The sequence below is a fragment of the Apus apus genome, chromosome 8 (assembly GCF_020740795.1).
Source record: "Apus apus isolate bApuApu2 chromosome 8, bApuApu2.pri.cur, whole genome shotgun sequence".
Taxonomy (NCBI): Eukaryota; Metazoa; Chordata; class Aves; order Apodiformes; family Apodidae; genus Apus; species Apus apus.
Genome location: NC_067289.1, coordinates 25914846 through 25941342, shown reverse-complemented (window position 1 = coordinate 25941342; position 26497 = coordinate 25914846). Strand labels below are relative to the sequence as shown.

General features: G+C 43.0%; 1 protein-coding gene across 2 annotated transcripts in view; it reads left to right on the top strand.

Annotated features, from left to right (window-relative positions):
• ARHGEF26 (Rho guanine nucleotide exchange factor 26) overlaps positions 1 to 26497 on the top strand; it is a 43699-nt gene that overhangs the window by 13986 nt on the left and 3216 nt on the right. For both annotated transcript variants that reach the window (XM_051626268.1, XM_051626267.1), the window contains 7 exons: positions 10457 to 10609; positions 11113 to 11242; positions 13101 to 13175; positions 14749 to 14838; positions 18072 to 18226; positions 22823 to 23032; positions 26008 to 26075. In XM_051626268.1, the coding sequence (XP_051482228.1) occupies positions 10457 to 10609; positions 11113 to 11242; positions 13101 to 13175; positions 14749 to 14838; positions 18072 to 18226; positions 22823 to 23032; positions 26008 to 26075 (881 nt within the window). The remainder of the gene's footprint in view (positions 1 to 10456; positions 10610 to 11112; positions 11243 to 13100; positions 13176 to 14748; positions 14839 to 18071; positions 18227 to 22822; positions 23033 to 26007; positions 26076 to 26497) is intronic.

Below are 26497 nucleotides of genomic sequence, written 5' to 3'. Positions count from 1 at the left end.
CAGTTGCTAAGGTACATGTTGGTACATTGGGCAGTCATACCTAGTCTTTACAGTGTCAGGGTAGGCTGTGGCTGCCCTTACTGAACTGTTAAAAATGGAGCAAGAGTTTCCTGCTTGCGCTGGAGGATTGACCCTTGTCAACGTGGCCCCTCCTCAGGGAGTCACTTGGCTGCCCTGCTGTTGGGCAGGGCTGTGCACAGCACTGGTACCAGGGCCTGGGGGGCTCTTGCAGAGATGATCTGCTCTGCTGTTGTCCTTCTGTAAGGGTGTTTCTGTACACAGTCAGTGACACGAGAACAGACACTGCAAATGGAGCCCAATGAGAAGGAAACACTGGCAGATCTTACATGGTACAAATGCTGAAAAATCTGTTTTATGACTGCTGATCATTGCTGCCAGCATTATTTAATATGGGACATGCATATGTGTGTGCACTTACAGTGTTCTTCAGGGTTATGAATACTTGAAACTCTTATTTCACAAAATTGGTTAATAGGGGTTTGCTTTGTTACAATTAGTTTGTTACCCTAGCCTGGCTGATAGCAGGAGCAGCAACTGAACTTCTCTGGTCTAAGTAACTAAAAAAGAAAATGTGCTGCTTTTCTTATGCCTTATTTCCATTTTGAAATTGAGCACAATGGCTAAAGGATGCACATGGCCTGCTTATGATACTGTCTGAACTGTAGCACTGAGCAGCTTTAAATACAGCTCTCTCTACCTGGGGAACAGAAAAATAGTAGTGTTCATTCAGAACTGGGGCTAAAGGTTGGGTGAGGAGTCTGTTAGGCTAGGAATGTTTCTGGAGTCAGTCATTCCCACCTTCTCAGCTTTTTGTTTTTTGTTCCCTTTTCTGTTGTCCTCTTACAGAAATTGTGATATTCCGAATTCTTTAGCATCAAACCTGCATTTATCTTTGTGGGACTTGCCAGATGTCATGTTTCCAGACATCATACTGTCCTTTCTTGGCTCCTATTTCTCTGAAGCTCTGCAAAGTGTGTGGTATTCTACACACTTTTTGTTGTGCAGCAGTTTGATTTTATGTCTTCAGAAGTTGATGTGGTAGCAAGGTTTTGTTTCATGGAGATTCAATCTGAGAGAGTCTAATGTATTGTGTCCAGTGCAAACCTAATTTAGGAGCTGGACAGTAGGTGTACATTTGGACTTAGCATACCTTCACTTCTCTGTTTCCTTTTATTTCTCTCAGAAGTTGAACTTCTGCTGGGTATTTTCTGAATCCACAGCCACCACAGGAGTGAGAGTTGTACCACAGCAGAGTTGTCAGGGTGTGCAGGTTGTAACAGTCCTTGTTTTCAAGGAATAGAACTTTCTAAAGGCTTGTCCTTACATGAACTGTGAATTATGAAAGTAAAGTCTTATGAGCCTATTTTTTTGCAGGACAAATGTTGATGTCACAGGATCATCATGTATTGGGGGTAATTGCCATCTTTTTTAGTTGGTTTGATAGAAATCAAAGGTGTAATGAACTGGCAGACTTTGCTTCTCCTTTGGATTGTTTCTGTCAGGCACAGCTGACCAGACCAGTACAGCTCTGTGAATAGCCATGTGCTTGGATTTTTTCCTGTGATTTTTCCTTGTGTTGAATAAGCCTTTCAAATAATTAAATCCACTTTTAAATTTCTCACTTAGAATATTTAAAGCAGAGATGGGGGTGGGGAGAACAGTATTTTTAGGGGATTTCTTACAACCCTTTTGATTAATAGTCTTAAAAGGAAGTGGGAGGGGAAAAGAAAGAAAGAATGGAAAAATACCACACTAGCCTAAAATTATAATCTTCTTCTTTCTTGTCTGGCAATTCTAATGGTTTATGAACTCAGTTTTTTATAACTTGGAGTAAAAACAGAATTTGTAACTTCTTTTGAAACTTAAATGAAAACATATTTTGTTTCCTGATTGATGCAGTACTGTTCAGCTGGAACAAAACTTGGTGAGCTTTCCAGAGCCTCAGTTGTGCAGATCACGAAAGTGATGTGAAAACAGAAGCCTCTTTCTCAGGCTCTCTAAACTATCCCTTCCCATTTCCAGGGTCTTTCAATGTGGCAAAATCCACCCTTCTGTCATAAAATTTTAGTAAAATTGAGCATCTGTCCCACTGGGCTGTATTTTAACCATCCTTTCCTTTACTTAAAAGTAAAAAATCTGAGAGTCGTTATTGGTGGGTTTGGTTGCTGAGACAGGTTTGGTGAGCTAAAGAACAACAACTGATAAAAATGCTGTCTTCAGTCAGAAGTGCTTAGGGTTTATATCTAGGAACTTTGACTTAGAGCATGTTTAATGGAAGCTCTCCAGAAGCACCAGAGAGGCTTCCCATGCCTGACAAGGCTGTTTCTGGCAGAACAAAGCTGCCTTTGTGAGAAGCAGAGCACAGACAGCAAAGGCTGTCTCTGCTTTTGGGAGCTCATTGGAATGTCTCTAACAAAGCAAAGCTGATCTGAATAATATGTGCAGCACACAGTGTGTTTGAGTATGGAAACTTCTTTAAGGTGCTTTCTGAAATCTTAACTCTTGTCTGTTGTGTTTGCCTGTATGTGTCAGGTGAGAGTTCCTGACCCACGCAGCACAGTGGCACTGACTGAGGCAGCAGAGCTGCTGCCTTGGGATGTCATCTGGTGGGGATGTATCAGCAGTAACAGCTTGCGTAGTGTGAGAATACTCTGCAGTCAAGCTCACTAGTCAGAAGAACTCTCTCTACTCTCAGAACGTGGTGCAAATAGCTCCGTTTCCCAAGAGCCTGTCTTGGGAAAAAGGAGGTTCAGGAAAAAGGAGGAAGGTGTCTTGAAGAGCAATTGGTCTGACTGGTCAAATTACCAAATTTCTAAGAGAAGGGAAAGCCTTAGAATTTGGTTTCTCTTCCTGCCACTAGGCCAGCAAAAGGCAGAAAGCTTATGGAATGTGAGAAGATTAGCATTAGCAGAAAAGGTACAAACAAAATATTTTGACAGATTTTGACTTTTTAAACTCTGTGTTTTGATTTTTGGTAGAGAAGCCTGTGTGAGTTTGTGAGGTAGGTTAGCTTCTTGTCTGAGTATCTTAATTTAATTTTGTGTGTGAATATATGTTAGGAACCAGGTAAGATTTCTCACAGTGCTTTTTTGTAAATTAGGTTAGTGTTTCAGCTATTTCCAACAGACTTTAAATTATGCAACTTCATCTTTTTTCCATGGGAAAATAGAGTCCTAGTGTTCATGTAAGAAGTATGTGTATTGAATCATTTTAGCTGAGCATTAAAACACTACTTTTAGTTGCTCAGTTTCTTTGAAGATTAGAAAAAAAACAATCCCAAAACATGCATGTAATAAAAAAGCAGAAATTAAAATTTAAATGCTGTGAGTAGACCCTGGATGATTCAGGTGAGCTGTAATGAAAGAATTATTCACAAGTGATAGATCACTGGTTTGATTTCCAGGTAAGACAGTGACATAAGTCATTTGGTCTGGACTGGTGATGTTAGTCTGTGTTGTGTATTTTGTCACAGCTCTTGCCATTAGCAGCTGTTGAAATAGCTGAGTGATGTGAGGGCATCCAGCTGAGCGTGGTTACCCCCCTGGGTAAGAGGCACTGAGGGGTGAGCTGGGGAGAATTTCTGTGCTCTTCCAAAGCAACTTGTTCATACCAGGTGTTTCTGAGGTTTCCACATCGGTAAGCTTGAGTGATTATGTTGGATATGGTGGACAGAAATGGGAACAAGAGGGAGAGAAAAATCCTCCCAGATGATCAGGAAGCAGGATGTGAGGCTGCTGAGGCTGGATTTCCATCCCTGAGCCTGCATTTCCAATGTACAACAGAGACAGCTACATTGGCCACTTGTGGGGTTTCCCTTTCTCCCAGCCTTGCTGCATCATCTGCATTTAGTGCTGAACTTTTTTGATTGCCAGGAGGTTCCAGGGGCTCAGGGGGGTGTATGTAGAGCAGTGAGTCCAAAATACTTCTTCTTTGGTACTCACAGTACATGTTTATGGATTTGTGTCATATTGATGACAGTGCATTTGTCCTTGTGTTCCCTCAACTTGCTTCCTTCTTGGTTTATTCTGACATCACCACTCATTGCTGACCTCTTTGGCTTTAGTTTCTAGGAGTTATTTGTTTAGAGGGTTCTTCTGGCAGCTCAGGGAGCTCTCTGCATGTACCTACTCTGTTCTCGGTGAGTGACGAGCAGCGTTGGTAACCAGCAACTTGAAAATAGTCATCAGCTGGTCCTTGCGTTCCTGGCACAGCAGTTGTTCTTGTGTCATTTATCTTCCTTATTGGAGACAAGACTAGTAGATCCATTACTTCAATACCCAGGAACAACAAATCTGAACAGTTGTACTTCCCTCAGGTCATTTTCTTTGGGTGAACAGAACTGGAGAGAGAAAATGCCTTTTTTTTTTTCCAAACAAGTTTAGAAACTTTTCTATTTGCATACACACTGTATAATACTTAATGGAGTTTGTTGTTGCTCTCCAGCATCCAGCCTTCATGGTGTTGTACCCAACAGATCTTGAAATGCTTGTCAGGCTTTTCATAGACACGGGTTAATCTGTTTAAAGGAGTATCAGCTGGTGTGAGCTTTTAAGGAGACCTTCAGATCATGTTAATTATTGTGTTTACTTCTTTTGCTAGTTAAAACAGACATTGCGGAGCTGGATTTTGTTTTAAAGAAAAATAAATCAAGGGAACTGATTTGCCAGTGTTTTCCAGATCCTTGGAGCTGCCATCTGATGCTTGGCTCAGGGTAGACCCTTAAGGGGATTATTTCTGAAAGATTAGATCATGAAGTAGTACATTAAGTATCTTGTTTGGGTTTTAGGGGTTTTTTTATTTTGCAGTGTAGATGTACCCTGTGTTTATCAGCTCTTTCCACCACAGCTGGAGGTGCCCTCACTACACACTGCAGTACAGACTGAAGAACAGAGGGAACATGTTCCTTTGAGTTTTACTCAAGAGTGAATTAGGGTGGTTTTCAACATAATCTTTTTTTCATCTAACTTCCTTGAAATATCATGTTTGCCATTTCCTCAAGCATTTGCATGCCAGAGGAGGAAGGAACTGAACAGTTCTGCTTAACCCTCCTGTGTGGAAGGGTTCATTTAAACCTCTGCAGTAAGTCCAAGCACCCCAGGCTGTGAGATGCCAGTTAAAATTGCTCTCTCACCTCAACTGCATGATTTTAGGTGTGCATTTTTATTGACTTTTAATTATGGTTGCTGAAGCTTGACAATATTAACAGTGTTTGGCAGATGAAAGGTAAATCAGTTTCTATTTTAAATTTACAAAAATGGTATTCTTGAAGAGCGGCCACTGAAATCTGACTTTGTTTTACTTCTCTCTGTGGAAAATTCTAGTATTTTTTTCTCGCCTATCTAGGCTTGCACTCAAAACTTCATCTGTGTGCTCTCCTCTCAGGATTTTCTGTCTGTTGCTTTGCTGCCAAAATAATATTCTTTTGGTAGTTAAGTAGGTGGATGTTCAACAGTTACTGGAACTTGGGTCTCTGCTTCCCCTGTGCAGAGACTGATGGACAGTGAAGGAGCCTTTCTCAGCTGAGGCTGAGCACTATCTCCAAGGGGTCAGTCTGGTTTCACAGAACTGCCACTGCCCCCCCTTGCATGGAAAGAATCTGTAGCTTTGAAAAGACACCAAGTCGTTAGTAAGTCTGGAAATATCTGTGTTTAGCAAGGCTGTCATAGTGGGAGGATATATGTATGTTCCCTTGGCTGCACTCATGTATCATTGGGTCAATGTGCTTTGTTTAACTGAGATTTTAAAGCTATACAATCCCTTATTGGACCTCACATCCACGAGGTGAAGCCTCCACAGCAGCCACATGGGTTGTGTTGTGTTGCTCCATGTTGCCCTGGAGAGCTGTGAGGTTGGGCTGCGTTGGTACCAGGACATCTGCCTGCCCAGCACAGGGTGTGCTGTCCTGGGTCATTCTGCAGGTGCTGCTGGGGCTTCACCCAGAGGAAGGGTGTGGGAGCAGACATTTATTTGTGCATTTTATGGGAAAGTCAGCTTGATGTGCAGCCATGTTCTCTCCAGATACCAGGACTGACCAGCTCTCTTGCATGCAGTAGCATCAGTAGTCCTTGCATTGACACTTGGTGATTGTGCAGCTGGGGACTGTGGGTGACAGCCCAGGCTTGTAGAGCCTGAGAGAAGTTGTGTGTCTGGTCGTTGTCCCTTTTCCAAGGTCTTTGCTTGTTGTGTTTGTTAGTGTGTGAGATGGGAATAGCCTCATCCTTGGTGTAAGAAGGCTTCACAGAATGATCCATAAATTGCTTGTTTGTGACATGCAAAGGATCGTGTTGTTCTGTGACAAAGGAGAATGTAGGTAACTCTGCAGCCCTGGGGAGCCAGGCAGGAGCATCCTGTTTCTTCTCGGGTATAAAAGCATGACTTAGTTCAGCATGGGAAAGTTTTTTAAAACAAAAAATCCTGTTGTGATGCCTTCATAATTTATCAAGAAGATTTACATTTCTGGTGCCGCAGTGTTCTCTGTGGGTTCCCTTGTCACTGGGTATTGGTTGACTGAAGGTTTGTTTTTCTGAGATGCCAACCATTGAACAAGGTGCTATGAGCACTTACCCACAATCTGAGGAATCTCTCTGTAACACAATATATTGACAGGGTTGCCATGGCCCTTTATTGCTCTGGACTTCTGCCTGCATGCTGTAAATAGCTGGACAGTGACTTGTGGGCAGGCTTGTGGAAAGTTGTTCCAGTTTATTTCAGACTGAAGGAACAGGCCACCACGGTCTCTCTTTTTTTCTTGTTTGCCTTTATAGGTGCTCAGTGGATATTGCCCAACAAAAGTGTGTTGAGGGGCTCTGAGCTTTGCAGTCTCTGGCATTACAAACGTGTGTGTGTGTGCACTGTTTTCCATTATCTAGATAATGATTCATTTCAAACGCCCAGGGATGCGGTCTCTCATTTCATTCACCCTCTTTTTCAGCCATTCTTTTGCTAAAAGTTCTGATTTGGGATAAAAATGCTGTGGAAATAAGGCTGTCATCTGTTTATTTTAGTATTTTAAATCCCCTCCTAATAATTTGTGATGCAGATGTTAAGCTTCTGTTTTCTTATAGAGATTCACATTTGGAAAGACTAATCAGAAATTTTTATTACTTTTATCTGAAGTTATCTGAAATGGGTGAATGTTTTGCCAGTTCCCTTATCTCTAGGAGGAGGAAGCTACCTGGTACTTGGCTTCTGCTCCAGTGGCTTTGTCTGCTGCTGGATGGTAACGTGTCAGTAGCAACATCTCCATGAAGCTATATCTGCATTATAATCTTATCATAACTCGTTCCAGAAGATACAATTGTTTTTTAACTGTGATTTGGCCTGCCTAGTTAAAAAGATCTTTTACCTACCTAATTGGAATTTTTTTAATCCATTGCAATGGACTTTTGGAATGCCCAGATAGCAAGGTTCAGTATCCGTAAGAACATACATCCTGTGCAGTCAGTATCTTGAGCTAGGGCTGGAGGAAGGTAAATGTTGAGAAATGTTGACCATAGTGATTGGTATTAGGGCATTTAGTTTGTGTCTATTTTCATGGCACCTCTGTAAGTTGAACTTCTGTTAATGTTGATGGGAATTTTGCAATTGTAAATGAGACCAAGTTCAGGCCTCTGTAAAGGTGAGCTGTAGGAATGGTTTGTAACCTTGGGCAGGTACCACTGTGCTGGATTAACTGGAGCTTGTGAGAGAGCTGAGATCAGTCATTGGCTAAAGCCAGTGCCAAAGGGTAGAAGAAAATCAGCTTAAGAAAAGTGCCTGAGCAGGCAGTTAGGGTGTTAGGATGTTGTTCCTGAGGGTGATGACCACATGTTGACAATCTGCTTAGACATGGGAAGATCCTTCACAGAAGCCACCGAAACTTTGAGGAAACTCTTGTCATACAGACAGAGCAGGCTCTGGTGCTGGGGAGATCTCCTGTGTTTCCACCTCTTGTGCTATAAAAAGAAACCAACCGGAAATTAATTAAACCTGCATTTCCAAGCCTGGCACGTAGCCTTTCAGGAAGGGGGAGTTTTATGTGATTACAAAGTGGATGTTTCTTTTAAAAAACAAGGGCAAGCTGAGGAAAATGAAGTGCTGTCTTATGATGCTGTTTGACTGTCACTTAATTGGATCTAACTTTAACCAGGGAAGTTCTGGATTTAACAGAACCAAATGCTTTAGATAAATCCATCTGGCAATAAGGGAAAAAAGCAGACACACAGTGCAAATGTAGTTTGGTAGTTGATTCAATTCAATATAATCACTTGACCAGTCAATACTGATGTTTATGACAGAATCTGTCCTAAAATATTACCAGAGGTAACATTTCTTACAGTATGTGTTGGGGGTGGGATGGGGGTGTGCTGCTTCTCTCTGCCCCTGTTTTCTTTTTTCCCCCTTTTAAAACCCACTACCCAATATTTGTATTGTTCCTGCAATGACTGTGACTGATGATGTCATTGATGAAGCACCAGATAAATTCTAAAAGAGGAAGATTGAGCCCAGCATGGTCAAACACCTTGTGTGGGTGCCAGAACACACAGCAGGAAGAAATGTTTTATTTTCTGATTTCCTGAGCAAAGTGAGTTGGCAGCAGGCTGAGAAGTCCTCCCAACTATAAACATGTCTGAGAAGAGTAGAAATTAATTCCAGTTATCTGCAGTTTGTGGTGGTCACTGGTTCAATCTGTTGTGGCTCATGAGGAACTGGGTGACTTGAAGACCTTTTTTTACTTTTTTTTTTTCTTTTTCCCTTCTTGGAGCCCAGTGAAATTTCAGACACTTTGTTGACTTTTGGTGTTTGTTCGTGCATTGTGTGAGACCTGCCTGCAGCTCAGTGTGTTCTGCCAGTTAGTGCTGGTCTGGATATTGGAAAATCAAATCCATAGCAAAAACATGTCAGTGACACCTTGGAGTGTTTTGTGCTTTGACATGAGATGGATGCAGGATAGTGGGAAGCTGGAGGATCTGCCTGCCAGAAGTGGGAAGGCTGGTAAGAACCTGCACTGCTTCAAGGGGAGCAGAGGAGGAGACTGCAGTAGGTTAGATCTGTTTGTGGCAGCGTCCTGGGTCTCATTCATTGGTGATGCTGATAATCTGCCAGTTCAATCTGCTGTTTATGTGTCAGAAGTTGAAAAAACAAAAATTCCAAGCCAAAATTAGCCTCCCCTGATTCTCCTGAGCGTGTGACTGACTGAGTGAACATCTGGCAGCCACTCAGTGTAGGCAGCTTCCTCTAAGCACCCTTGAAAAAATGTTCATTTTAGTTAACCCATGTTATGAAACACCTGTCTGACAAACTGCTGTTCATCCTGCTCTCCTCCTCTTACATGTTTGAGGTTTGTTTGTAAAACAACTTACGGAGAACTCTGGTGCTGCACTGACCAAAATGAAATGCTGCAAAATGACAGGTTTTAAAGAGCCAGTGTCTGCCATGAGAAAATGTCATAAAGGGCCAAAATAAAATAAAAGATGTTTCTAAATATTTTAGTGTGATACAAGAATCATCTCTTTCCAGTATTTCCTTCTTACTAGCTGGGTTACTACAGCAAGTTGAGGATTCTTCTAGCGCATCACCTGTGTAAGGCAGCAGAAAGGACTCTTTAAGAGGTTGTTAGAAGACTGTAAAAGGTTTCTAGCAGCTCCCAGGTTACCAAGGGCTGCAGAGCTGTCAGTGGGGTAATGCCAGTGGCCTGCAGGGGCTGAGCTCTGAGAGCTCTTCACCCAAACACTGAGATCTCTCTCATGAGCATTGCAGAAATAAAGGCTTTTGTTTTCTGGTAAAATTAGAAATGCAAACAAGGAGGGGAGAGCTTTCAGAGGCTTGTGGATGGAGCAGGTAACAAACAATAGGAAAGTTCTTAGAACAGTCAAATTTAGGGGGGGAAAGGCAGCCCAGGATTTGGTTTCTGTTCCCTTTTTCACTGTTTCCCATATGTGTTTGGTTTCAGTGGCAGACTGGAGAGTCTGGCACATGAGCACCTTGTCCAGCTCAGCCTGCTGTGTCTCCTTTGTTCTTAGTTTAGCAGTTCACACATACCAGAAATGTTCAATGAAATAAAGTTATTGTGCTACCTTTATTACAAGAGGAAATGTCTTAATGATGTGCTTGAAGTTGTTTCCTTTCTTTTTCAACCCTGTTTCTGGAAATTCTGGTCTAACCAGATGGGCAGTTGCTGCTTTGCTTTTGGCACCCAGGAGATGGGAAGTAACTTGGTTGCTTACGCTGAGCTTTGGCAGGTGACACTGCCACCCCCTTGGACTTGTGTCCTGTGAAGATTTCCCTGACTGTTCTGCCACAGGAGAGATGGTCCCACCCTTCACAAACCAGCCAAGTTGCCCTTGGGTTATAGAAGTCATGGGATGTGTCAGGTGAAGTGTGAAATGGTGCAAGAGAGAGACTGCTATGTTTTTTTCTTTTTAAAGATGAGTAATTTATTTTCTTTTTTTCACAGGTTCTTTAAAGAACTTGAAGCCAGACATCAGAACAACATCTTTATTGATGACATCAGTGATATAGTTGAAAAGCATGCTTCCTCAACCTTTGACCCCTATGTCAAGTACTGCACCAATGAAGTCTACCAGCAGCGAACGCTGCAGAAACTGCTGTAAGAACTGATTTTAAATTATAATTGCAAAATCACCCCCTTTGTAGTAGGAGTGAGTAGCAGGCTGTGGTATTTGGTGTAAAACCTGTGGCTTCCAACTAAGCATCTAAGCATGTCCTCACATGCCTGGCTTTCCTTCATGCACAAGTGCCTTGGAAGTGACTGAGTGAAAGTGCACCTGGCTGCAGGGTCTGGTCCTGCTTGTGGCATGTGTTACATCCCCTTTGCCTTTCCACAGCTTCATGGGTGTCAGACACACTTGTGTGCAACACGGAGTCCCTGCACTCATCTTCCTGTCTGGGAGAACCTGAGGTGTCCACATGTCAGAACTGGTCTCATATCTAAGTAGATAAAGCTGAAGGCTTGGTTGAGGTGACTCCTTCAAATCACACTTTCCTATGATTTATTATTTATTTAGTATTTTATTTATTTAAAATCTAGCAACTTTCACAGTTCTTTGGTAAAACATACCACTTAATTCTCTCCCTCTTTTCTCCCCCCAGGGCCACAAATCCAGCATTTAAAGAGGTGTTATCCCGGATCGAGTCCCATGCAGACTGCCGGAACCTACCCATGATCTCTTTCCTCATCCTGCCCATGCAGAGAGTCACTCGGCTGCCCTTGCTGATGGATGTGAGAACAGTTATTTTTCTGTCTTTCCTTGATGAGTGTTCCTTTGATGTTAGTGTTCTTTCCTGTTCATTTCCTAGTTTGTTCCAGTCTCTTCACCTCTTCTTCCTTAACACCAGGTACAGGGCTGTAGATGCAGATCCTATTGACTGTGAAGTTCTGTAGCATGTGTTTACTTGCTGTGACTGGTACCTCCTGCTCCTCATGCCCTGATTGAAAGTTACATATTTAGACAGTCTAATAGGAAAATTGTACAGTAAAGGGTCAAAATGATTCTGAAACCAGGGAGGAACTTAGCACAGAAATTGTATATAGTGTTAGGATTAAAACTAAACCCTACAGTTTAAAATACAAGAGTTCCTCTCATATGGATTAAGTAAAGGTCCTTTTGGAGTAAATCCTGTCAGAACAGGGTCAGTTCCAGTCAGTGTGACCCTGCAGTCACCTCCCTTCCCAAGGGCATGAAGCAGCGCTGATCCGCTTAGGATCCAAGGGTCCTTCCTCTGCAGGTCACCAGGCACTTGGGCAGTGTGATGACATGCAAGGAGGATCCGTGAAGCCAAGTTCACACCAGGTTTTCTGGTATTTCAGTTAAGATGCTAGAACTACATGTATGGGCTGGACCACCAGCAAGAGTGCAGGTTAAAACCCAGGCTCAGACTCTAGCACTGGTAGGATCCAGCAGCAGGAGTAATAATGTTGTTCTCCTGTGTGTAATGTTGTTCTCCTGTGTGTTGGCCTGCACTGATTAATTTGATCATCTGAACAGTTACTTAGTTCACTCATGAACACTGAATACCCTCTTTTCTTTCTAGGTAAAAAATGGAATAACAATCCAGTATTACTTTGGTTTGTCACTAGCTGTACCCCTCGCCCTTCTTGGTTTTTTTCTTTCCTTCACCTCCTTCCCTTCTTTGGCCAAAAGAATCTAAACAAACAAGCCAAGCATTTTATTTTCTACTTTGTCATTTTCATTTGTTTTTCTTGGAGATGTTTGTGTAAACCTTATATTAAGACTTCAAAGTGAATATGGTCTTTAAGGCATCAGTACCAGAAATATGGCTCCAGCTATGTTCAGAGTGGAGGAACATAATTAACTCAAAGACTAATTTAATGTAAAATATATTAAGATGTTTTTTGTTTCCCAGTCAAAAACTGGTCTGTCATTGATTCAAAATGCCTGTTTCTGAGAGGACTTCACCTCCACCTCTAGCTCATAAGAACATGCTCTGTCAGTAGATAAAACTGTCATGTGTAAGTCATAGTTCAGATTTATTTCTCATCACCTTCCAGTCCATCCTCTGTTTGGATGCTGCCACTGCCTTCCCTTCCATTTCCTTCCATTTGCCTTTTTTGATGTAATAAAGCAATACCATTATGTTCATTTTTCCATGGCTCACATAATAGTGTAGCCTTAAGAGCCTTTTCTGTTAATCCTTTGGAAATACTAACCTCCCACACTGAGGGCAGGCAGAGCAGTAGTTTTTCCTACCCCAAGTGCAGTTGTACATAAATGGGTATTTTAGCCTCCAGGACAACACGGAAGCAGAAGCACGTGGCTGGGCTGCAGTGGGACTTTGTTGGGGTTTGCAGTTAAGAGCCAAGACAGTAGAAACCTTGCCTTTCCTGGAGGGACACGGGCTGCCTCCTCCACCCTGGTGCTTTGGATGGAGGTTGGCCACTTTGCTCCACAGGCTTCCAAGGGAGGCATTCCTTGGCAGGAGGAATCCAGTGTTCCCTCATTCATCCCAGTCCACAGCTGTGACTTGGCCTCTTTGATTTCAGTGACCATGTGTGTCACACTCTGTTTGTTACAGCCTGTGCTGCTCAGGCCTCTGAAGTAACTGATGTTTTATTTCAGACTATTTGTCAGAAGACTCCTAAGGACTCGCCAAAGTACGAGAACTGCAAGCAAGCTCTGAAAGAAGTGAGCAAGGTATGTTCTGCAGAGTTCAGCCTCGATGCAGGTTTTCTTCTGCTTTGACTATTTTCCTTCTACACTGCTGCACTGCCTGCTTTGTCATTTCAAGAACCCACAGACAGTCGTGGCTGCTTTTAGTGTGTGTTTGTCCCCTGAGCACTAATTGCCATGTTTGTGACTCATTGTGTTCACCTGCTTCATTGTGTAGTCAAACAAACCCATCCCATTCCCTGCCTGTCATTGCAGCAGAGCCTCATGCTGGCCCAGATGTAGATAAAAAGTCTGGATCTTTGCAGCAAATGTAAGCATTTCTTTTGCTTTTATTGTAAGTTCACCAGAGCACCTGCTCTCAGCTGAACAGAGTTCCCCTCCTGTAGTCATGCTTTTTTTTTTTTTTGCTATGAATCTGGTGGAAGCAGAGCCCCAGCCCATTGCCACACATGGATTGTAAATTCCAACAGCACACACTCGTGTAATGAGTTTTGGTTCCTTCCCTTGGAACCTGAGCTGTCAGACTACCAGTATTTTCTAACTGGTGGGAAATTCCAGTCCATCTGTTTAATATATTTCTATTCTGGAAATAGATGGTTCTTCAAAGCAACATGGTGGTTTGAGAGGAAAAGCCAGGGACTGGCTATTTTTTGCCTTCGAGATCTCAGAATTTCAGAAACTAACAGACTGTTGTGAAATGTGAAGTACTGGGTATTCTTTATTTATAAAAAAAAAAATCTCTGCACATTTGGGAATGACACTCATTACCTTGGGCCTTGAGCATTCCTCTCTTCTGTAAAGGAAAAATGGGTGTTTTCCATGCATAAATAAGGCAAGCAGGAATAGCAATGAAGAAAGGCCACTAGGGATCATTTTTATGCCTGAATTACTGTTTGTTTATTACTCAGGAAAATATCCTGAACTCAGCAGCACTGCACTGCTGGCACACAGTGGGGGTTTCTCTAGGAGCAGGGGGTAGATACAAGGAGAGGAGGCCTGTTGGTGGCTGGGAAGTCCACATGGGATGTTACGGTTAAGGGGGATGCCTTTTCTTCCCTTTCCACCTGTGCCCCCATTATGATGTGCTCCCCACCCCCATGTGCAGGCTTCAGTAAAACTGCACTGTGCTTCAGAAGGCCACTCTGGAGGTCACCTGTGCTGGAACTGTGAGGTGGGCTGCAAGGTTTGTGCTGGGGCTTCCTCCTGAGACCGACCAGCAGCATCTGGCGCTGGTGTGTCGGCCTGGAGGCCTGTTTGGTTTGGAGCTGATCATTAACTTGGATCAGAGCTATAATCCTTCTCAGAACTTCGGGCTGAACCTTTGTACCACCTGCACTGCCCTGAAGAGTGAATAATTATCATGGTATTATGGGATGATTCAGGTTCAGGGGAGCTCAGGAGCTGGCCTGGGCTCCAGGCTGAATGGCTGTGGAGTCAGGCCTGGTCACTTGGGCCCTTTTCCTGAAAACATGATGTCTGGAACGTCAGTGTCTTTGTAAAGCTTCTGCTTTCCCAGGAGTGCATTTTATGAAGGAACAAAGGTCTGTATTACACACTTGAGTATGTGAAACCTGTTAAATAAATGTCTTCTTTCTAGCTGGTGCGTTTATGCAACGAAGGTGCTCGGAAGATGGAAAGGACAGAGATGATGTACACCATCAACTCCCAACTGGAATTTAAAATCAAGGTATGATGGTGATGTTTCTGACCATAACTTATGTTGCACATGAGCAGCTTTGTGTACCTGTTCAGGTTTGACAGCGTGAACACAGCACAGGTGGTGCTGGCTGTGATGCTGCCATGCCTTTCCAGTCAAGGAAGACAAGTCCATACTCAGGTGTAGCTGGAGCCCTGGAAGCAGAGTCCCCAAAGCCTGGTGTAGCCAGCCAAGGGGAGTAACACCAGGTTGAGGCTTTTCAGGGAGAGAACTGGGATATCTATATTTAATTAGCATTAATTCCTGAAGCATGAGGATGTGAAAGGAAATGTATGTCTAAGTAGTTACTTTGAGGCCAGGAAAGGGTTCTCATGGTATTTGACTATCGAGCTTTACAGCAGCACGAAATAAAAACCAGGCCTGTTCCCAGGCACCTTAGGACGTGTTGCTTGGAATGATGGTCCATCTCTACAAGGTGCTGAGTCTGCTGAACAATCTGTCAGATTCAGGAGTCATTTTTTCTGTGGGGGTGCCTGGGAGCAGGATGGTGCTGGAGAGCTGCCCACTGCCCCATGGGGCAGGCTGTGGCACCCATGGGTCTGGCTGGTGGCTCTGGGGACACCTGCAGGGGAGGGACCCAGCCCTGCGGGGACACACTGGGGCTGCCACCAGCCTCAGGGGTGCCAGCCTGGAATGGTGAGCTGGGCAGTGGGCAGCTGCAGTGTTGGTGAAACACTTCAGCTGAATGGCACCTTTATCAGTCCAGGTCACTGCAATTATCCCAGGTTTTTGTTTTGCTGCTTCAGGAGATATTAACCTGCAAATGTTTATAAAGAGTCTGATGATTCTGACGTACCCCATCTTTTTTTTCTGATACTGAAAACACGTTAGGCTATTAAAAAAACTAAAATCCTCTACAATCAGTTTTTTAGTAGGAAAAAATAGCAGTCAGTCATAGCAGGGGTTTTATTGTACTTTAAGGAAATACGTTCTTTTACTTTTTTCTGGTCAATGTTTCTTAAAATACCAGTTCTGTAAACAATGTCTCATTATTATCATACCTGTAGTAAGAATAGGTTTATGTTTTTAAAAACACAGTGCTTTAAAGGCTCCTGGTCAGCCCTGGAGGAAATGCTGCCTCTGAAAAGATGGTTTTCAACTTGTCTGAAGCATTTTTACATGACTAAAAAGGGAAAGCAACAATAATATTTACTTAAGACAACAACTAAACCGTCTCTTAACAAGGGGCAGGACTACATGTGCCAACACTGGTGACAACAGTCTCAAGTCCTTGGCCAGTCTAACCCAGCTGGGGATGGTCTGCAGTCCTGCCACCTGATCTGTGGGGTCCTTCAGAGTTGCCAGATCCCCAGCAGTCTGCAGGTGGTTCCTGGTCTCTTCCTTTCCCCATGGAAAGAGGATGATGCTGTTATCCCACCTCTGCAGAAGCAAGAGGCCCCATGTAACCTCCCCTGTGCATGCTGTGACCAGCAGCTCTCCCTGCTCTCATGGCAGTAACAGCAACTTCATTTTGGTTTTCTGTATTTTTATGCAAGTTTTTTTTCCTTTGTGCATCTTAAATAAAACCACGTATTGGTTTGGACCTTATTCGTGGCTAAGAGCTTGCCAGCTGGCATACAGAAGGCTGCTTTGGACACATTTCAATACATTTTAAGTTCTAACAGCTTGTTTTATGTAGCAAGGGGATGGTATACGTGATGTACTGTTTTGGCAATTAAGGAAAAATTAATATGAAAGTAAAAGAAAGCACCTCTGGAATACAGTCCATTAGGAAAATGTGATTAAATCTCTTGGAGATTAGAGGAATTTTTAGTACATGCTCAAATAGAATGTTTTGAAGTACCTCTTGTCTGTGCAGCAGCCATCAGGGTGCTGTAATTCTGTTTTATAACCATAGTAAATTAGCTGAACTATTTCTGTTCTTGCTCAGCCCCATGTGCTGTTTGGGGATTTTTGTTTATGCTTTTGTTAGATGTGACTGTAGAGCAGTTTGTGGGAGTAAAGAGAAGCTGCTCAAAAATCATGTCACTTGCACATGGCTCATCTGAGGAATATGGTTTTTTAATGAAGATTCAGAAGTTTGTTTTCTTAATTTTTTCACCTTTATTACCAGAAAAATATTGTTTTTTGCAAACACACTTTTATGTTCATGAAACAACTTGTTTCTGACGTGGTTGTTCAAGGGCCAACCGGCCCAAAGCCTGTCAGGTCAGCAGTGTCACAGAAGGCGCGGTGGTGTCACCATCAGGGCACGGGCCTCGTGTTCCTCTCATGTCCCACGGAGCTGTTGCTGCGTTTCTGGAAATGTAAAAACCTGATGTTTGTGTCACTCAAAGGTGCTGAACCAGCAGAGTTCTGATGGGAACTAAGCAGAATTTGGTAAAGCTGAATGTTGATAGTAAACTTGGTTTGATTGCTGTGAGGGATCAGGAGTTGCTCTGGGTGTTGTTTCTGAGCACTGAGCTGGTCTCATAACCTGGGAGGTTTAACGATGTGTCTTCAGTGAAACCCCCACGAGGGGTGAAGCCTCTGGAGGTCAGTGTGTGCTCAGAGCAGTGCCTGGTGACACTGCAGTCCAGACCTGTCCCCTGTGGAGAAACATTCCCAGGCAGGAGCTCTGCTGGGGTCAGGGCTGAGGAGCCCCAGGCAGTGGCAGCTGCCAATCTGTGATGGACCTTTGTCCTCCTGGCACATACGTCGTGGTCCAGCTCCAGAGCTGACCTGTTGTCTGGTGCCTGGGCCGTGCAGGGGGACACAGCACCACTTGGAAGGCCTCAGGGCTGTGAGGAGAGGCAGTATACAGCCCTTGTGTTGAGAGGCTGAAGCTCTTCTCTCCAGCTGTTCAGGTGGAAAAGCTGTGAGGTACCTAGAGGAAAATCCAATGTTCATTCATGGTTAAAAAATTATTACAAGAACTTACATATTCCTGGAAGTCTCCCTCTCTTAATCTCCTTAGGAGATCTCACATAGTCTGTTCCATCCCAAGTATGACCAGTCAAGAGTGCTTTTATCTTAGATGAGCAATTAGGTCATGTGCATGAATGGTTTTCAAGTATTTGCAGGCTACGGCTTGTGTGTTTCATGAATGATGAAGATACCTGAGACCTTGATAACCTGTCTTGTGCCTGAACTCACAATCCCTCAGCCTTGAGTTCATTCAAGCATGTTTTTTCCCCCAATATAAAATACTCTTTTAAATCTCTACTTTTGAAGGATTAACATGTTATTTTCTTGCTTTGTAGCCTTTTCCACTGGTCTCCTCTTCACGATGGTTACTGAAAAGAGGTGAATTAACAGCATATGTAGAAGACACCGGACTTTTTTCTAAAAGAACTTCTAAACAGCAGGTCTACTTCTTCCTCTTCAATGATGTCCTCATTATCACCAAGAAGAAGAGGTAAGATCTCCACCAATGTGAAACTGCCTTTGCGTTCACCTCCTTCAGTCACAGAACAGTTGTTCTGTTGAATTACTATTGACAATGTTGCACTGCTGGTGACTGCTGCCTGTGCCTCACCCCAGTGAGGTGAGAACCAAGGCTTCCTGGCGTTGGAGCAAAAAGTGTGTTTGCAGCCACAGCCCTCTGACAGGTTTTTTAGCCACTTGCTTGAAAGAGTGAAGGAGATTCAAAGAGAAGTAAATGCATGTGGTACCTTAACAGCATAAATGAGGAGGGAGTGTGGGCTAACAGTGTTTTAAATCCAGTAACCACTTGTCCAACAGGATTTATTTTTGGCAACTGTAATTGAGGTTCCAAATTGTCAAACAAACTAAAAAATTCATCCTTGATGCCTTAGCAAAGGGAGAAGTTTTGGGAGGATAAAGAAACTGTTCTAGATAGCAGCTAATTTTTAAGAGAAACCCTTTTGTGAAACTTCAAATGGGTAATTTAAATAAGAAGCTTTGAGGAGTGAGGTGTGATACAACATCTGGGGAAAAATGCTAATATTTAAGGAAACAGAAAGCTAAGTGGAACTGGCAGAGAACAGAAACTGAAATGAAAGGGTTGTTTCTATAAAGAGGGGAAGAAAAATGAAGAGATTCTCCCGTGTTGTCTTACTGCTGTGAGCATGTTTCTGAGACCCAGTGTTTATCAGCTTCTGCTGAGAAGTTGCTGTGGAAGTCCCTGTTGGGTCCTGGCTGCCTGACAGCACCTCACAGCCCCATCATGCTGCTTCCAGCAGTCATTGCTTCTCTCCTGGGACTGCTGGTAACATACTGTTGTGTTGGTAGCTAAGTAAATGTTTGAGTTGGGAAAACAGTGAAAAATCCATTATCTGTGTTGTGTGTGGTGGTTTCCTATGTGATGGCTGGTTCTCAGATTATAAAACAGATCTTTATAACAACACATCTTATCTAAACTTCGGGGCTTTGGATTTCTAACAGCTTCCAGCTGTTGGAATTGAAATATCCTAACTGGGCCCAGAAGCCAAAATTAAAGAGCCCTTCATGTTAATGACCAGATTCACAGAATCACTCTCCTAAGACCCCCTAAACAAATGGAAGTGACTGAAAAGGACCCATTTCTGTGAGTCTCCCAGATACTCTGAGCACAAAGCATGTACTTTGCAGAAGTGAGTAAGCTTATTAACAATATTTGAGCTTTTGGTGATCAGTTCTTCCACCCACAGTGTTCCCATGGACACCACAGCAATGGACAGAAATATTTGTTGCTAGTTGAGTTTAAATGTTTGTACTTGAGCAGTTGAATTTCCTAAGATTCTTGTGTAAAAAAAGATTCCTCATTACTGTGCTATTGATACTAATTGCTTGGGGCTGCAATCATGCTGTTCAGCCTATCCCCCAAGGTTGATCCTCAGCTGTCCCCTCTAAGCAGTTTTCCATCTGCGTAGAACCTGGCAGGAGCAGCTGGATGGCTCAGTCCTGAGGTGGTGGAGGCCAGGCTTGGTGGTACCTGTCAGAGATGTTGTGTAGGTGGCGGTCAGATCACACTAGTCCAGCCAGTTGTGACCCCAGAAGAGTATCTTCCTTCCTCTGACCGTTTTGGTAGTTAACTTGGTTAACTTTGGAAGTTAACTTAGACATTTGTACAGCTGCTGAGCACAACTGCTGGGGTTAGACAGGGATTTGTCTGCTGCCAAGCATGGCAGAGCTTCTGTTGTGGGCACTGTACAACTGCCCGGGGAGAGGATAGGACCAGGCTACAGAGGAGATGATTCCTCTGATCTTTTGTAGGCTTGGAAGCACACCTGGTAACAGCATTCTGCTAAAATAACAGCTGGCTTTGAACCCCACCAAAAATCTAATGGTTCCTTTCATCCCACACCTCTCCTGCAGAGCTCAGGAGAGCTCCAGAATTCATCAAGTTTTGTTATATACAACTAAATAGCTGCCTTATCCAGATATTCAGAAAATCTACCAGTTACATCCTGAGTCCTTTTAGAAGATTTCAGGTGACTTCCAGAGAAGCTTATACATCAAATGACTGTACATTTATTGAATGATCTGTTTTCCAGAATCTCCTAAGGATGCCACCAGAATTCTGTCTGTCCTAATGGCTCTATGGTTTGTCAGCTCCTGAGATACCTTGACAGTGGAATGCAGCTGGACTGGCAATCAGCCAAAGGTTCACTGCTACTTGGGAATGTTACCTGTTCCCAGCTGGCTTTCTCAAGGTGCCAGGGGTGATTTTGTAACTACAAGCAAGCACAAATGTCAAGTAACTTCCACAGAACACCAGGGATTTTGGGAGTAGTATGGCTGGACAGAGGAAAGGAAATAGGAAGACAGACCATGTGCTTTCTTGTTCCAGTGCAGGTGGCCTAGAACAGAGGGTGTCACATCAACAGATCGCTGGTGTTCATAAAAGTGCCTCTAGAAGTGGTGTGCACCCCTGGGAAGGGATACAAAGTAGTTCCTTGTTTCATGTTCTGAATTGAAATATAAGTTCATTGAAAACAGTCAGACTGAAAATGAATGTATGACCTGATCACAGTAATTTTAAAGACTGTGTTACATGTCCTTCCTGCTCCTTGGCTGAGCAGATCACACACACCTGCTCCTCCAGCACTGACAGCTCTTTCAGCCTGTTTCAGGATCTGCCTGAAGGAGGACAGTGTGGAGGCTTCACCTGGCTCAGCAGGTAAAAAGATGGGAACTGCCTTGAGTTTCACAGCAGGCTGTTTTGTTGAATGGAGATAGGAAATAAGAAGGCTTTGTAGAGGTTTCTCTCTGTCCATTAATTAGCAAGGAGTGCATTTAGTAATTGTTACACAAATGTATAGACTACATTTCTTTTTTAGATGCAGGATTCCCAAAGAACTACAGCAGCATTCCTAGCTGGCCTTGCTAGTTTTGCCCTTGGCCAAGGAGGGATTGCCCAGACTACAAGACTGAAGGGACTTCTCCAGAAAACAAAACCAAAAAACCCACAACCAAAACAATGCAACAAAAACCACCACACATCCTCCCCCCACCAAGGTCCCCATCAAACAAACCTTTTCCTGTTGTAGCATCTGTATTTAAAGAGAAAAGAAAGAGGGAGACTCTGATAATTATTAAAGTGTTCTTTTCTTCTTCAGTAGGAACCCTCAGCTACTACAGATGGCACTTGAAATAACTGTCCTCAAGTGACAAGTAGCATCTTTCTGTAGATAAATTGATAAACTGGAATCTAGAGCTGGATTTAGGGGAATGTGAAACCTAAGTCCACAGTCTGTGCTCCCTCCCTTCTCACAGCCTCTCTTAAAACACTAATGCTTTTCTACAGCAGGACAGTTACAGTAAATCTAAGTATGCTAGGTTTCAAGGAAGAGCTGAGTGCACACCTTTCACAGAACAAAAGTAAAAATGTAATCCTCAGAGCTGAAAGACCTTTGTTTTTACACTAGATGCACTGGCAGAAACTATTAATCCACAAAAATCCAGGAATACAATATGATCTGCAAACCTGTTGTCACTTGAAGAACAGAAATTCTTCTAAAACTGCATGAGTCACAGAAACCAGCTCTAACTTCTGAGTCATAATGTTGATCAGTTGTGTTTCAGCAATTTCTTTTCTGAAGGACTCAAAGTAAGAATTAATAAAGACCACTACGTTACCTCCAGAGGGATTAACAGATACTTTCCTGACAGTTCACAGCGTTGATAGAAGATATCCCACCAGACAAGTCATCTGTCTGTTCTGTTGCAATAGCTGAGCTCCATGAGGGGTGAGCACGCTTCACTTGTACCTGCCAGAAGGGGTCTGTCAGCACCAGCACTTCAGACAGTTTCAGTTCCAGGTGTCTGGGATTTGATGTGTATCACTTAGTGCTGAGCTTGCTGTGTATCTCTGGCAGCAAAATTAATCTTCTCAAGTATGTTTTCAATTTAAATTGTTTTAATGAACCAGAGTAATCTGAGGCTCTAGCACAGCTTTTAATCACTTGAGGCTGAGGCCTAAAGATTCTACTTTAAGGTGGAGTGTGTTTGCATGTTCGCACCTATCTGGGAAAGCTGCCCTAACATCGCTGGCCATCACTCAACACGGATGAGGACAGAAGAAGCAGTTCTGAGGTCTTCTGCTTTCTGTGAGGTGTGCCACAAAGACAGGTTTATCTGGAAGCAGTGTACAGACCCATGGTTCTGCAGGCACAGGAAAGGGGAAATTTTACTTTTTCCCCCTGTAACAATCTATAACTAAGGTCTGTTGTTTATCTGAAGCTACAAAAGAAAAAGAAGAGCAATTCTATACAGTTGCTGTGCTTGTTTTCAAATCGGAGAAAGCTGAGTGTGCATCGCAAGAACACCAGACTCATTGAGCTGTGCCACTTAATGAAATTTCACAGGGTTTAAAAACTGATCTACTTTATATCTCAGAAAATTGTTAGTTTCAAAAAGCCGGAAAAGACTGAGATCTGAGATGTCACAAGAATCATGCCATAAAAAAGTGGATTCTGTGACTTGAGTTTGCTTCCAGACATACTTAATGGAAAATTAAACATTAAAATTGTGGGATTTATTTTTAATTCTTCCCTCCTTTGTTTTGCAGTGAGGAGAGTTACAATGTCACAGATTATTCTCTGAGGGACCAGCTGGTGGTACAACAATGTGACAGTGAGGACCTGACTTCCTCTCCTGTGAAGAACACCTCAGCTATGCTGTACTCAAGGCAGAGCTCTGCAGCTCACCTCTTCAGGCTGGCAGTCCTCAGTAACCACGCAGGAGAGCGGGTGGAGATGCTCCTGGGGACAGAGACTCAGTGAGTAAAAGCATTTTTACTGAGTGGTAGAGAGGAGAGTGTGCAGCTTACCCAATATCCTCCTGGATACTGGAATACAATAAAGCCTCTGCAAACTTAGCTCAATTTTCTCTCCTGTAATCTTGTTATGAGAGGGATCAGTGGTAGGAAGTGCGTGTCCTGAGTGTTGGTCTCTTCCTTGTGCTCATGGTGTAATGGAAAATGGATGCACATGCTGAAATTCTGTACACTGAAGTATTGTTACTATGTGCTACTGTCTGGGGTCTTCAGGCCAAGAATTAACTGTGTCATGGAGATTGCCAGCTCCCTAGGCAGCTCCCTAGGCAGGGATTACTGAATTGCCACCTAGTTGGTGGTGAGGCAAACAAGGGCTGCAGGACATAGTGTTAAGCAGTTTGGGTTTTTGGGGTTTGGAAAGGTTGTGGAAGGCATTTCTGTTAAATGTATTTTCAACTTAAGTGAATTCACAGTAAAAAATTAAGTCCCCAAAGCTCTGCCTAATGCAAGTGTTCAGTAAAACCACACAATTCAGTGATCACACCCTGCAATATGGAAGCTTCTTAGTGTTCAATTTGAACTACAAATGTGACTTATGTGTCCGAGTCACCACTGGGTTTTGTTATAGCAGGAGTGCTGTTCTCTAGAAACTATTATGTCCTGAGGGTGTGTGTCTGAAGCAAAGCAGAAGAGCAAACAGCACATGCAGCTGGAAGTGCTGTACATGTATCTACAGCTGTCCTATAAGTAGTTCAGACCATCACAGACCTGTTCGAGGAACAGAACCCAGTGCTGAAAACTGCAGGTTCTTGCATTTCTAATGGAAAGTCCATTGCAACAGTGGAGGTGCTGAGTCAGGGTTTCAGGCTGTAACACCATTCCCATCTCATCCCGTGGCACACTGTGCATGCTGAGTAATGGGGCATGGGAGTCCAGGTGTAATGTAGGTCACCAAGAGGAAAATGTTGCTGGTACTGTTGTAGTTAAGGGAGGTTTTGCTTGATCCTTATCTTGAGAAGACCTTCAGTCTTCTCACTGCAGAGACTAATTGAAGCTTGCTCTGTTGTTTTTCTGTGGTGCTTAGTTCCTCACTGTTTTAATGTATCTTGCCCCAGCTGTCAGTTCTTTCAGCAGTGTGGGGTTTACACTGTATTGTCTACATGTGGAGCACAGTGTCAGCTGGAGGAAATGGGCACAGGTGCATCCTAAGGCATCCTGGTGGTAGCAGGCAAAGGTCCTTAGGGTCTGGATGCAGAATGCTCTTGTCCTGCAGCAGGGATTTGTGAATTATTTATGACAAGGGCTGGTGCACTGCTGCTGCAGCAGTGGAAACAGTACTGGATTCAATGGGAGGTGGGGTCTGGCATTGCCCTGGGGAAGCTGTGGAGCTGTGCTGGGATAGAGCTGGTCCTTGTTCTCCTGAACAAGTTTAGAAGAGTGTTCTGCTTTAGAAATACACAACAAGAAGTGTCTTGTTCTTCGGGGTGCAAATATCTGAGAGGCTGTAATTTCTCTGTGGTGCCATTAACTTCCACACAACCCTCCACAGAAGTGAAAGATTTTATCTGTTTAGTGGAAGCTGGAGGCGGGAGAGAAGCCATGAAACAGAGTGCTCCAGATGTATCCCAGCCTGGAAAAATGTACAGTTTTAGGTTTGCTTTCAAAGTTTAGAATAACCCTGAAAGAAACTATAGATCACTGATGATTTCTAGTAGAGATCTCATTATAAGCAAGCAAAAGATTGAGACTTGTTCAGGACTGCATTTTTATTAGGAAAAAAAACCCCAGACAATACATTTTTAGTTGTCTGGTCTTTTTTAAGGAAAGACATTTTGTTCTGCAGATTTGTTACTGATTTGCTGTATGCTATGTGTAATATAAATAGCAGTCTAGCAGATTGTCATTCAGAGGAAAATACTTGGAAAAGAAGTACTTTATTTGGAAATTACCTGGGTTTTAGAGTATTATCGTGTACATAGGGTACTGAAAAACAACTTGCTCTCAATTTTTGAGGGCTGAAGGAATCTACAGCAGGGAGTCCAAGCTGGATGGTTTAGTGTTTATTGAATAGGATCTCTAGCACAGTTTGATCATGTTTTGTCACTGTGCTGTGTGGTTCAAGGACAAAAGTACCAGCATTAGGTCAGGTATCTTGTACTGCCCTGTAAGACACAAAACACATGGGAGGCACAGATTATGAGGAAATACACTGTTAAACTGGGAGACAATCTGGCATTTAGCCCACTATTCTCAGAGTTGTTGGAAAGGAAATAGAGTTTTCCTGTTTAGAGTGGTTACTAGGAGAGGAGAATATCAGTGTAAAGAACACCCGTTTCTAAAAAACCCACAAAGCAAACCCAGAATTGCACACGGACTTTCTTATTTAGTTGGCACACAAGTTTATCACCCCCTGCTTTTAGTGATTGAAATGTCTAACCTGGCATGCCTTGTCATCCTGGCCATGTGAGCAGCAGGGAGCACACGTTAGTAGGACCCATGTAGTAGTTTCAGCTTTGAGTAACAGTGTGTGTCAGGATTTAAAAACAATCATCACTGTTTTTCATTCTTGCTTTTACTTCTAAGTGTCCATTGCAGATAGTTCTTACAGGAAACCTGTTGGTACTTTATATTAAAGTTGCTAGATTGCATTTATCAGCTCCATCCACATTAGATGGGATTTTTTAAATTAGTGTATGGTATTAGCAGAAGTTTATTTGCATTACCTAAAGATGATAAATGCAAGGTCCCATGTCGGGCTTTTTTCCCCTAATCCAACATGCTTAAAATAGTTGAATAAGTGTGAATGATTTGTAACTAGAAGTAGTATCACATCTTTTTGTCATATTTTGAGAGGAGGACAAAGGAGGTTTGGTTTTGTTTTCTTTACCCAGTAGGAGTGAGTTTAAACACAGGATTTTGAAAGGGGAGGGAGAGTCTTGACCATTCTCATTAGCTGAGTTTTGTCTTTGCTGTTGCAGGAGTGACAGAGCTCGCTGGATCACAGCGCTGGGACAGGACATAGATGGGCAGAAAACAGACAGGACAAGTAAGTTACAGCTACCAAGATTTTTGAGAGCTTTGACAGGAGAATGGGAATGCAGTGCCACTTAGTGAAGACCATAAATACTCTTAGAAGTGTCCTTTGTTTTTCTTCCTGGGCTCTGTTACTTTAGAACTCATAAAGCTGCCATCTCCTGTGCCCAGGGGCTGCTGTGCGGTGTTCTGTGTCAGTTCTGTTGGCATTCATGGACACTGGTGTGGTTGTTTCAATCCCTTAGCAAAAATACAAAGCCTCTTCCTTTGTGTTTATTCCAAGTTTGTGTCCAATTGCTCAGGTAGTAAGTCATCTGCATAATTTTCAGCCTCCTTTGGCTTTTTTGGGGGAGTATACTCTAAAGTGGAATTTTTTTAAAAAAAATTTGTATATATATTTTAATACAATATACTCTGTTATGTGAAATAATTTCT